This window comes from Procambarus clarkii, chromosome 81 (genome assembly GCF_040958095.1).
Source record: "Procambarus clarkii isolate CNS0578487 chromosome 81, FALCON_Pclarkii_2.0, whole genome shotgun sequence".
Lineage (NCBI taxonomy): Eukaryota > Metazoa > Arthropoda > Malacostraca > Decapoda > Cambaridae > Procambarus > Procambarus clarkii.
The window spans coordinates 6,146,892-6,159,880 of NC_091230.1; the positions used below are offsets into that span (position 1 = coordinate 6,146,892).

A 12,989-nucleotide genomic window follows, 5' to 3' on the forward strand; every position below is an offset into this window, starting at 1 on the left:
TCAGAGTGTATACGATGTGTATTGGTGTATACTGACAGCGTGTATTGGTGTATACTGCTGTGTGTATTGGTGTATACTGCTGTGTGTATTGGTGTATACTGCTGTGTGTATTGGTGTATACTGCTGTGTGTATTGGTGTATACTGCTGTGTGTATTGGTGTATACTGCTGTGTGTATTGGTGTATACTGCTGTGTGTATTGGTGTATACTGCTGTGTGTATTGGTGTATACTGCTGTGTGTATTGGTGTATACTGCTGTGTGTATTGGTGTATACTGCTGTGTGTATTGGTGTATACTGCTGTGTGTATTAGTGTATACTGCTGTGTGTATTGGTGTATACTGCTGTGTGTATTGGTGTATACTGCTGTGTGTATTGGTGTATACTGCTGTGTGTATTGGTGTATACTGCAGCGTGTATTGGTGTATACTGCTGTGTGTATTGGTGTATACTGGCAGCGTGTATTGGTGTATACTGGCAGCGTGTATTGGTGTATACTGCTGTGTGTATTGGTGTATACTGCTGCGTGTATTGGTGTATACTGGCAGCGTGTATTGGTGTATACTGCTGTGTGTATTGGTGTATACTGGCAGCGTGTATTGGTGTATACTGCTGTGTGTATTGGTGTATACTGGCAGCGTGTATTGGTGTATACTGGCAGCGTGTATTGGTGTATACTGCTGTGTGTATTGGTGTATACTGCTGCGTGTATTGGTGTATACTGGCAGCGTGTATTGGTGTATACTGCTGTGTGTATTGGTGTATACTGGCAGCGTGTATTGGTGTATACTGCTGTGTGTATTGGTGTATACTGGCAGCGTGTATTGGTGTATACTGCTGCGTGTATTGGTGTATACTGGCAGCGTGTATTGGTGTATACTGGCAGCGTGTATATTGGTGTATACTGGCAGCGTGTATATTGGTGAATGCTGGCAGCGTGTGTATTGGTGTATACTGGCAGAGTGAGTATTGGTGCATACTGGCGGCGTGAGTATTGGTGTATACTGGCAGCGTGAGTATTGATGTATACTGGCAGCGTGAGTATTGGTGTATACTGGCAGCGTGTATATTGGTGTATACTGGTAGCATGTGTATTGGTGTATACTGGCAGCGTGTATATTGGTGTATACTGGTAGCATGTGTATTGGTGTATACTGGCAGCGTGTGTATTGGTGCATACTGGCAGCGTGAGTATTGGTGCATACTGGCAGCGTGAGTATTGGTGTATACTGGCGGCGTGTATTGGTGTATACTGGCGGCGTGAGTATTGGTGTATACTGGCAGTGTGTGTATTGGTGTATACTGGCAGCGTGAGTATTGGTGCATACTGGCGGCGTGTATATTGGTGTATACTGGCAGCCTGTGTATTGGTGTATACTGGCAGCGTGAGTATTGGTGTATACTGGCAGCGTGTATATTGGTGTATACTGGCAGCGTGTATATTGGTGTATACTGGCAGCGTGTATATTGGTGTATACTAGCAGCCTGTGTATTGGTGTATACTGGCAGCGTGAGTATTGGTGTATACTGGCAGCGTGAGTATTGGTGTATACTGGCGGCGTGTATATTGGTGTATACTGGCAGCGTGTATATTGGTGTATACTGGCAGCGTGTATATTGGTGTATACTGGCGGCGTGTATTGGTGTACACTGGCAGCGTGAGTATTGGTGTATACTGGCAGTGTGTGTATTGGTGTATACTGGCAGCGTGTATATTGGTGTATACTGGCAGCGTGTATATTGGTGTATACTGGCAGCGTGAGTATTGGTGTATGCTGGCAGCGTGAGTACTGGAGTATACTGGCAGCGTGAGTATTGGTATATACCGGCAGCGTGTATATTGGTGTATACTGGCAGCGTGTATATTGGTGTATACTGGCAGCGTGAGTATTGGTGTATACTGGCAGCGTGAGTACTGGAGTATACTGGCAGCGTGAGTATTGGTGTATACTGGCAGCGTGTATATTGGTGTATACTGGCAGCGTGAGTATTGGTGTAAACTGGCAGCGTGAGTATTGGTGTATACTAGCACCATGAGTATTGGTGTATACTTGCAGCGTGAGTACTGGAGTATACTGGAAGCGTGAGTACTGGTGTATACTGGTAGCAGGTTGTCATAGAGACCAGTTTCACTGAATAAGGCTGCACATATTCCTCATTGATTATTGCCTTACATACATCACACCATTTTGAACGGGCCCCAAGCCATAAATCAATGTTCGAACGCAATAACCCGTCCAGGGTTCGAACGCTCGATGCCCGGAAGCACCTCCCCTGGCAGGCAGAGTACCGTAACCACTACCCCAGCCGCCCTCTACACCAACTGGTCATAATCCTGCAGGTTATCGACTAAGCTCCGGGATGGACAACCTCTGCCCAAATCACACCACCTGTGTTGGCGGTGATTGGCTGGTCACGGAGCTTAGTCTTGCAGCTTAGTTAACAAGCTGGAGGATTAGGCAGTCCTTATAGATGACCGCTGGTGAAGTGGTTATGGTGGTGTGTACACCAGGGGTGATCCCTGACTGGTGGTGTACACCAGGGGTGATCCCTGACTGGTAGTGTACACCAGGGGTGATCCCTGACTGGTAGTGTACACCAGGGGTGATCCCTGACTGGTAGTATACACCAGGGGTGATCCATGACTGGTGGCGTACACCAGGGGTGATCCCTGACTGGGGGAGTACACCAGGGGTGATCCCTGACTGGTGGTGTACACCAGGGGTGATCCCTGACTGGTGGTGTACACCAGGGGTGATCCCTGACTGGTGGTGTACACCAGGGGTGATCCCTGACTGGTGGTGTACACCAGGGGTGATCCCTGACTGGTGGTGTACACCAGGGGTGATCCCTGACTGGTGGTGTACACCAGGGGTGATCCCTGACTGGTGGTGTACACCAGGGGTGATCCCGGACAATGGTGGTGTACACTCCTAATCCAGCCATAGAGTTCTTTAGTGAATATATATATATATATATATATATATATATATATATATATATATATATATATATATATATATATATATATATATATATATGTCGTACCTAATAGCCAGAACGCACTTCTCAGCCTACTATGCAAGGCCCGATTTGCCTAATAAGCCAAGTTTTCCTGAATTAATATATTTTTTCTATTTTTTTTCTTATGTAATGATAAAGCTACCCATTTCATTATGTATGAGGTTAATTTTTTTTATTGGAGTTAAAAATAACGTAGATATATGACCGAACCTAACCAACCCTACCTAACCTAACCTAACCTATCTCTATCAGTTAGGTTAGGTTAGGTAGCAGAAAAAGTTAGGTTAGGTTAGGTAGGTTAGGTAGTCGAAAAAACATTAATTCATGAAAACTTGGCTTATTAGGCAAATTGGGCCATGCATAGTTGGCTGAGAAGTGCGTTCTGGCTATTAGGTACGACATATATATATATATATATATATATATATATATATATATATATATATATATATATATATATAATATATGTATAATATATATATATAATGTCGTACCTGCCGGTCGGCCGAGCGGACAGCACGCTGGACCTGTAATCCTGTGGTCCTGGGTTCGATCCCAGGCGCCGGCGAGAAACAATGGGCAGAGTTTCTTTCACCCTATGCCCCTGTTACCAAGCAGTAAAATAGGTACCTGGGTGTTAGTCAGCTGTCACGGGCTGCTTCCTGGGGGTGGAGGCCTGGTCGAGGACCGGGCCGCGGGGACACTAAAAAGCCCCGAATTCATCTCAAGATAACCTCAAGATAACCTACCTAGTAGCCAGAACGCACTTCTCAGCCTACTATGCAAGGCCCGATTTGCCTAATAAGCCAAGTTTTCATGAATTAATTGTTTTTCGACTACCTAACCTACCTAACCTAACCTAACATAACTTTTTCGGCTACCAAACCTAACCTAACCTATAAAGACAGGTTAGGTTAGGTTAGGTAGGGTTGGTTAGGTCCGGTCATATATCTACTTTAATTTTAACTCTAATAAAAAAAATTGACCTCATACATAATGAAATGGGTAGTTTTATCATTTCATAAGAAAAAAATTAGAGAAAATATATTAATTCAGGAAAACTTGGCTTATTAGGCAAATTGGGCCTTGCATAGTAGGCCGAGTACGACGTTCTGGCTACTAGGTACAACATATATATAAATATATATATATATATATATATATATATATATATATATATATCTATATATATATATTAGTATATTTTGGTAGCAGTCTTTCCTGTAGACATATATTATTAAATATTAAGGTCAACAAACTGATTGAAACTGTGAACGCCAAGAAATCCGCACACTCCACCTGCCAAAGATCATTGGGGAATATAAACCTGGATATGCGTATGGAAATGTCAAGACACACAAGCCTGGAAACCCACTTCGGCCAATCATTAGCCAGATACCCACACCCACGTACAGACTGGCGAAGCGACTCAACGGCCTGCTGACTCCTTATCTTCCTTGCGCCTTCAGCCTGAAGTCTCCAAAGGACTTTGTTGACTTACTGCGGGGCACACGGGCCACAGGGATAAGAGCCTCGTTGGACGTAGAATCGCTGTTTACCAACGTACCTGTGGACGAGACAATCGGGATGATAGCCGACAGAGTGTATCGTGATCCAGCCTGTACTCCTCTTGACACACCAAAAAATATTCTGAGGAAACTACACCAAGCTTGTACTAAAGAGGCACCCTTCTTGAGCCCGGATGGGCACATGTATAAGCAAGTAGATGGGGTCGCCATGGGTTCTCCCCTAGGTGTCCTGTTTGCAAACTTCTACATGGGTACCATCGAGCAAAAAGTCTTAGTCGACATGAACTTGAAACCGGCCATATACTGCAGGTATGTTGACGACATTTTTACACAGGTACCTGATGTCAGACATCTGCAGGAGCTGAAGGAGGCATTTGAGCAGAGTTCCGTGCTGCGTTTCACTTACGAGATGGAAAAGGATGGGAAGCTCCCCTTTCTAGATGTAACAGTCATGGAAAAGAGCGGAGGTTTCCACACTGCAGTCTACACTAAGGAAACGAACATAGGAATGTGCCTAAATGCCAACAGCGACTGCCCAGACAGGTACAAGAGGAGTGTTGTTAACGCATATGTCGACCGTGCTCTCAGCCACAGCTCAGAATGGAAGCAAGTCGACGAAGAACTCTGTAGGGTAAGGCAGGTCCTAGTCAACAACGGCTTCTCCAATGGTTTCGTCGAAGACATCATAAGAAGGAAAGTGAAACGCCATGCAACCTCTGAAGAGACAACTAACACAACACCTATACCCCCTATTAGACTATTTTACAGGAACTTCTTTTCCACAGCTCATAAAACGGAGGAAAGGGTCCTGAAAGATATTGTTAATAGAAACGTTATCCCTACAGACAAAAATCAGAGGATACAACTGACGATTTACTATAAAACCAGAAAAACGGCCAGCCTACTCATGAGAAACTCTCCAGACACAAAGTAGAACGCTTTAAAAGAGACCAACGTCGTCTATGCCTTCAAATGCCCACTTGGGGACTGTAAGCTCCAAAAAACCCAGTATATAGGCAAGACAACAACATCTCTTTCTAGGCGTTTAACGATGCATAAGCAACAGGGCTCCATTAAGGAACATATAATCTCTTCCCACAACCAAACCATCGCCAGAGAAATCCTAGTAAACAACACAGAAATCATCGATAGATACAGCGATAGCAGACGGCTTGACGTTTGCGAGGCACTGCACATTAAGAAGTCAACACCAGCAATCAACAGCCAATTAATGCACAACTATATTCTACCCACCTCAAGACTCCGCTCCAATATAGAAGCATCAAGAAATATGGACCAATAGGCTTTCTACAATCACTTCCATTTCAATACCCATTGTTTCCTGTTCTGTCTTGTGTTGATGAAATTAATACCCTATTAAATACCACCTCACCCCATCCACCTCACTCAAATGTAGATATAAACAAATCGGAGATATGTAATTTCTATTCAGTTGTGTATGTGTAAAGTCTTTGAAAATGTAATAAGTTTTACGAAACGCGCTCAAGTGTCGCGTCAGACTAGAAATAAAAATGGATTTTGGAGAATTGATTTTTTAATTACCTCCAACAGTGAAAAGAAATGTACGAAAGATTGAGAAAATTCGTGTTAGAATTATTAATCTTACTTTTTCGGTCATATTTAATAATATATATATATATATATATATATATATATATATATATATATATATATATATATATATATATATATATTTGTTTTTTAATAAAATATAAGGAAGGGAGTACCACCTCTGGCTGGAAGATGGGGACCCATAGCCTCGGAAAAAATCACACATAACGCATTAGAGAGAATGTTTATGTCCCCTCCAATTCAGTTTCTGTGTGCTTTTCTCCTACCACCCCTTACTTTTGTGTGTTTTTTTGTGCTTTATTATGTATTTGAAGGTTACAAGATATACATTGGTTGATACAAAAAGTGCTGAAAGGTTATAGATCTCTTGAAGCTCCTCCGTTTCAGGACGGGAATCGAGGACGCAGCAGGCGTTTCCCCTCTGGATTACCACAGTGAGGCGCTGAAACAAAAAACTGGCAGCCCTTGGGTCCCTGGTGACGTCAATGAGCTTGGAGCTCAATTCCTTGAGAAATCTCAAGGCACTCTTACCCCAGGGGCCATGCGTTTCAGACGCTATGGGAACAAAGATGTATTGACCTTCCAATCGCCTGTACTTGACTGATTTTGCTATTTCCCTGTGGTTGGCTGCTCCACCTGCTTGATCTGCACCGAAGTGTACATAGGTGTCAGCCAGGGTGGATACACACGGGGAGTCCCACACCAAGTGTCTGCCCCCCTTCCAGGAGTATATGGTGATGCCATCAGGGCGAAGTGCGGGGATATCCGGGTTTTGGTCCCCTAGGATGCGAGGTTCTCTCTCCGATGAGCACTGAGCTGAGACGAGGATTCTCTTGATGATGTCATTGACCTCATTGTGTCTTGGTTCGGCGGCTAATAAACTTTGTAAGTGGTTGGTAAAAGTTTTGTTCCCTATCGTTGGTACTATTACCAACTCACACTTAACAATGTAGACTTAATTAATAAGCTATCCACACTAAATTTGAATTTTGATTTTAAACTGGGGGTTTTGACGTGACTACTTTGTTCACTAGAGTACCTGTTGATGATTTGTTGGAAAACCTACGTGAGAAACTGCCTAAATATAATTTGAGCTCGCAGACCAATAATGTGTTTGAACTTATCAAATTATGTATAAAAGACAATTATTTTAGTTTCAATGTAAAATTTTTCAAACAAACATTTGGAATGGCAATGGGCAATCCCCTATCTCCAGTTTTGAGCAACTTGTATATGGAGTTCTTCGAAAGAAAAATCTTATACAGGATTATCCCCTATAATGTAGTCTGGTTTATGTATGTCGACGATATTTTGTGCTAATGGCCGAGTGACCAAGACCAAATTGTTTTTCTTAATGAACTTAACTCTTTGGAACCTTCAATAAAATTCACATGTGAAAATGAGGAGAATTGTACTCTTCCGTTTTTGGACATTATGATTCATAGAGTCAAGAGAAGGTTCAAATTTAATGTGTATAGAAAACCTACCAACGTGGGGTCGTTTGTTCATTATTATTCCAATCATCATAGTAAAGTTAAACAGGCAGTATTTTCAGGAATGTTCCTTCGAGCTTTGAGGGTATGCAGCCCTGAGTTTTTTTATGAAGAGATAGTAAAGATATATGAAACTGGGAAGAGTTTACAGTATCCTAAGATGTTTTTGGATTGTTCGTTTGGGAAAACTAAACGTACCTTTTATAATGATGTCTCCAAAACGAAACCAGAAATTAAAAATTCAATGGTGGTACCTTATGCGATGGGATTTGAGAAACTTTCCCCAGTTTTTAAGAACCTTAATATCAATTTAGTGTTCACAAATAATACAATCAAGTCTAATAAAAAACTCCCCTGGTACAGCAGGTTGTGTGTATTCGATTCCCTGCAATGATTGTGAGTCTGTGTACCTTGGACAAAGAGGAAAATCTTTACAATTACGTATGTCCCAACATGCTTATAGTATAAGAACTACCCAAACGTCTAATGCTTTGTATCTACATACAAGTTTGTATCATCACACTATTAATTGGGATGGGGCGAAAAGCATTGCCAATTGCAATGGCTTTGTGGAACGAAATTTAATTGAGTCTGCCCTAATTAGTCAATGTCCAAATCTTCTCAATGTTAGTACTGTGGTATGTACAAACTTGACCCAGTTTTAAGTTACAATATTACACAACAGTTTAAGAAAAAACTCTGAAAGGGAGGCATATAAAGTCTCATTACAATTTTATATTCATTTATTGTGTGTTCGTGAGGCTTTTCTTTAATCTTATTCCTTATTCTCTGACCGCTTAATCCTCTTTGACCTCTCCTGTTTTTGGTAATCCTTTCCCTAGAGATGGGTTGGTCAGGTTCCTTAGTGCTGGCCTGCATCCACTCTCTCTTCCTCTAGTCAGTCTGATGTTGACAACGGCTTTAACAGGCTGAAACGTTCATCTCTCTTTCACATTTCTTTGTGGTTTTTCCGCATAAAATGATCAGTGTTTAGTGATCGTCAATTGCATATATATATATATATATATATATATATATATATATATATATATATATATATATGTATATATATATATATATGTATATATATATATAATATATATAAATATATATATATATATATATATATATATATATATATATATATATATATATATATATATAATATATATACTTCACTTCATTATATACTTATTAGAAGACACTTCAAGACTCCACTCCAATATAGAAGCATCAAGAAATATGGACCAATAGGCTTTCTACAATTACTTCCATTCAATACCCATTGTTTTGTGTTCTGTCTTGTGTTTGAATTTAATATCCATTCAATACCCATTGTTTCGTGTTCTGTCTTGTGTTGGAATTTAATACCCATTGAATACCCATTGTTGAAAGTTCGTTTTTCACCTCATCCACCTCACCCAAATGTAGATATAAACCTCGTAGATGTGTAAGCTCTATTCAGTTTCAGTTGTGTGTTTGTAAACTAAAGTCTTTGAAAATGTAATATGTTTTACGAAACGCGCTCAAGTGTCGCGTCAGGCTAGAAATAAAAATGAATTTTGGAGAATTGATCTTTGAATTACCATCAACAGTGAAAAGAAACGTAAGAAAGAGAAAATTCGTGTTAGAATTATTAATCTTACTTTTTCGGTCATATTTAATAATATATGTCTACAGGAAAGACTGCTACCAAAATATACTAATATATATATATATGTCGTACCTAATAGCCAGAACGCACTTCTCAGCCTACTATGCAAGGCCCGATTTGCCTAATAAGCCAAGTTTTCATGAATTAATTGTTTTTCGACTACCTAACCTACCTAACCTAACCTAACCTAACTTTTTCGGCTACCTAACCAAACCTAACCTATAAAGATAGGTTAGGTTAGGTTAGGTTAGGTAGGGTTGGTTAGGTTCGGTCATATATCTACGTTAATTTTAACTCCAATAAAAAATAATGACCTCATACATAATGAAATGGGTAGCTTTATCATTTCATAAGAAAAAAATTAGAAAAAATATATTAATTCAGGAAAACTTGGCTTATTAGGCAAATCGGGCCTTGAATAGTAGGCCAAAAAGTGAGTTCTGGCTACTAGGTACGACATATATATATATATATATATATATATATATATATATATATATATATATATATATATATATATATATATATATATATATATATATATATATATAATGTGTGTGTCGTACCTAGTAACCAGAACGCACTTCTCAGCCTACTATGCAAGGCCCGATTTGCCTAATAAGCCAAGTTTTCATGAATTAATTATTTTTCGACTGCCTAACCTACCTAACCGAACCTAACTTTTCGGCTACTTAACCTAACCTAACCTATAAAGATAGGTTAGGTAGGGTTGGTTAGGTTCGGTCATATATCTACGTTAATTCTAACTCCAGTATAAAAAAATTGACCTCATACATAATGAAATGGGTAGCTTTATCATTTCATAAGAAAAAAATAGAAAAAATATATTAATTCAGGAAAACTTGGCTTATTAGGCAAATCTGGCCTTGCATAGTAGGCCGAGTACGACGTTCTGGCTACTAGGTACAACATATTATATATATATATATATATATATATATATATATATATATATATATATATATATATATATATATATATATATATATATATATACAACCCGTTCTCGCAAATTCGTAAAGTCAATATTGACTTATTAACTACGTGCATAGGTGATATACTAAACATAATAGATACCCTTGAAAAGATTCATAGAAAACACCGACCTTACCTAACCTTGTTAGTATCTTAAGATAAGCATCTTATTGCTTCGTAATTACAATTATTACTTAACCTATACCTATTATAGGTTAGGTAATAATTGTAATTACGAAACAATAAGATGCTTATCTTAACATACTAAGTAGGTTAGGTAAGGTCGGTGTTTTCTATGAATCTTTTTAAGGGTATCTATTATGTTAAGTATGTGACCTATGCACATATTTAATAAGTCAATATTGACTTATTAAATTTGCGAGAACGGGTTGATATATAATATATATAATATAATATATATTATAATATAAACTCTACTTTGATACGATGTGTCGATTTTTTCTAAATGAATTTGTTTCATTATATTTTTGATCCTATAGTTATGAGTAAGAGACCACAAATTATATCTGTTTTCTATTTCAGAAAGCAAGAAACACGAGTGAGAAAGTTAACAAGGAAAACACGTACGAGATGTGAAAGAAGAAGTGAAACAAAGAGAAGAACATAAGAACAAGTAAGAGAGCGAGAGAGAGAGAGAGAGCACAAGGACTAGAGAGAGAGCGCCTACATGTTCTCACAGAACAGGGAACTCTCACAATAACTACAACAGCTATCATAAGCAAGCTGCATATTTTTGTACTTTATTACTTATAATCAAAATACCGACATATCTCAGTCTGCCTTACCACACTCTCTCATGAGAGCCAGCCACAGCATCAACACCTTCGAGCTAAGAGTGCGGGATGCTGAGGGTCTCAGAGACTCTCTGCTAGCTATAAGTTTATAGTGGCTGGAAGTTCGATAATGTTCTCAATATATATACACTTGCAGATGCCTGAAATTTGATGGGATGCGAGCAGCGTGTAGTGGGAGTCGACACCCGTCCCGGCTCGCCAGACAGGTTTCTTGACCCGGCTCACGTGACGCAATCTTAACCAACCACACGCTAGCAGCCCTCCTCAGTGTTCAGTAGCAGCTCCTATCAGTGATCAGGGCCAACCATCAGTGTTGAGGTCAACCAATAGTCGTGTTAGGGAGCGTCTACCCGCTAGAGACTCGAGCAGCATCAGTGCACAACCTGAGCTCCGACACACCTAAAATTCTCCCAATGTTTAGAGAAGCAGAGAAGCTGTAAAGTCGGCAGTGACTATAGCCGCCACAGAAAAACTGTTCTAAGGAAAGTTAACTATTTCACAACTGGTCAGGGCCACAAACTGCAGTGTTGGCAGCTTAGTGTAGCAGTGAGAGGTGTGGTGGTGCGTGGGGGCACATATGGTCCCCAGAGGGCACCCGTGGATGATGGCCGTCCCTCAGCCGCTAGAAGAGCCTCCCCGCGTGACAAGAGGAGAGCGAAGCATCTCTCCTGAAGGAAGACTCGACTTTACCCACACTACCGAGGTCCCTGCGCGGGCGGCCAGGGGCGTGTGTGGACCCCAGGGGATGCGAAGGGCGTGGTGCTGGAGGCGGCAGGTAGTGTGGGCGCTCCTGGCCCTCTCCTGCGGCCTCTCCCTCCCTCTCGTCTCCACCATGCCAGGTAACCTAATACTATTTCATTATTGTATAAATATACAAAATTTCTCCATTTATAAACAAGATCATATGTCATTTTTTCCCCAATAGGTTTCCCTCAAAAATTCTTAACTGCATTTGTTTTTGTGTTTGTTAACCTGCGTCCCCCATCCCCCTTATTTCCCTGCTCTCTCACTCTTGTTTACACATATAGCAAAGACGAGGATTCAATAGGAAGTATATCGATGTTCCGTAATGAATAATGTAACCTACACGTTGCTGTCATGCATCAGTTCATATGAAGGCTAGTTCTAGAAACTCAAATATTTAGTGAGTTCATTGTTTTCATTATCTGAACATCAGGTAATGCAAAGTTGGCAGTGTAGGAGCCAGGTGTGTACCAGAGTCTTAATATGGCCTCTTGACTTCATGACAGCATTATCTACTCCAGTACAAAACATGTTGCGAACGTGAGAGTAATTAAGGAAAGAATTATTGACAATCACGCGTCATGGGTTTTACTTGTCTTCTCGTTGACCCTGAAGTCAGAAAAGTGGGGAACCTTGAGAACATTGGCCTTATACTTGACAGTAAGACCACAACTATATACCTAGCGTTGAAGGCTCTCATATACTGACAGGTCCTGTGAAGATGGATGAAGACTCGTGATAAGTCTTCTTACAGAGTTCTCTTCCTTGTCTTAAAGTCAACCAAGGTGTGTGGGTAAGGCCATGCAGGAGGGTCGTGTATACTCGAGATGCAAGATGATGATTTGCAATATTTTCTGTAAAGAATGCACCTTAGTGCAGTAAGTTTCTTGGCTGCCTGTGTGACTTGTTAAACGAAGGACTCTTAATGGCCAATGACTAATTAAACTTCATCTCTTTGGTGTCAACTTCATTGCTTTAAACAAAGAAATTGTTGTCATTGTGTAACTGTGTTGACAGGACACTGTAATTGTTGACCACTGAATGGTCTATCCTCTTGTGAACTGAAACTATATTGGCCTTTTTCCATTGGAAATGGCATATTCCCTTTCAGCTAAACAGAGTTTCTAAGGCCACGCCCAGCA

The 12,989-nt window shown here is 40.3% G+C and overlaps 1 protein-coding gene and 1 long non-coding RNA gene across 2 annotated transcripts in view; both read left to right on the top strand.

The window, feature by feature from the left end:
• Positions 1-12,989, top strand: part of LOC123773111 (uncharacterized) — a 239,088-nt gene that overhangs the window by 99,898 nt on the left and 126,201 nt on the right. The window contains exon 2 of the long non-coding RNA XR_011225216.1: positions 10,832-11,942. This is a non-coding gene — a long non-coding RNA (uncharacterized lncRNA). The remainder of the gene's footprint in view (positions 1-10,831; positions 11,943-12,989) is intronic.
• The window catches only part of LOC138358012 (collagen alpha-1(I) chain-like), a 33,272-nt gene continuing 32,711 nt past the window's right edge, over positions 12,429-12,989 (top strand). The window contains exon 1 of the mRNA XM_069315477.1: positions 12,429-12,507. Within this exon, the coding sequence (XP_069171578.1) occupies positions 12,429-12,507 (79 nt within the window). The remainder of the gene's footprint in view (positions 12,508-12,989) is intronic.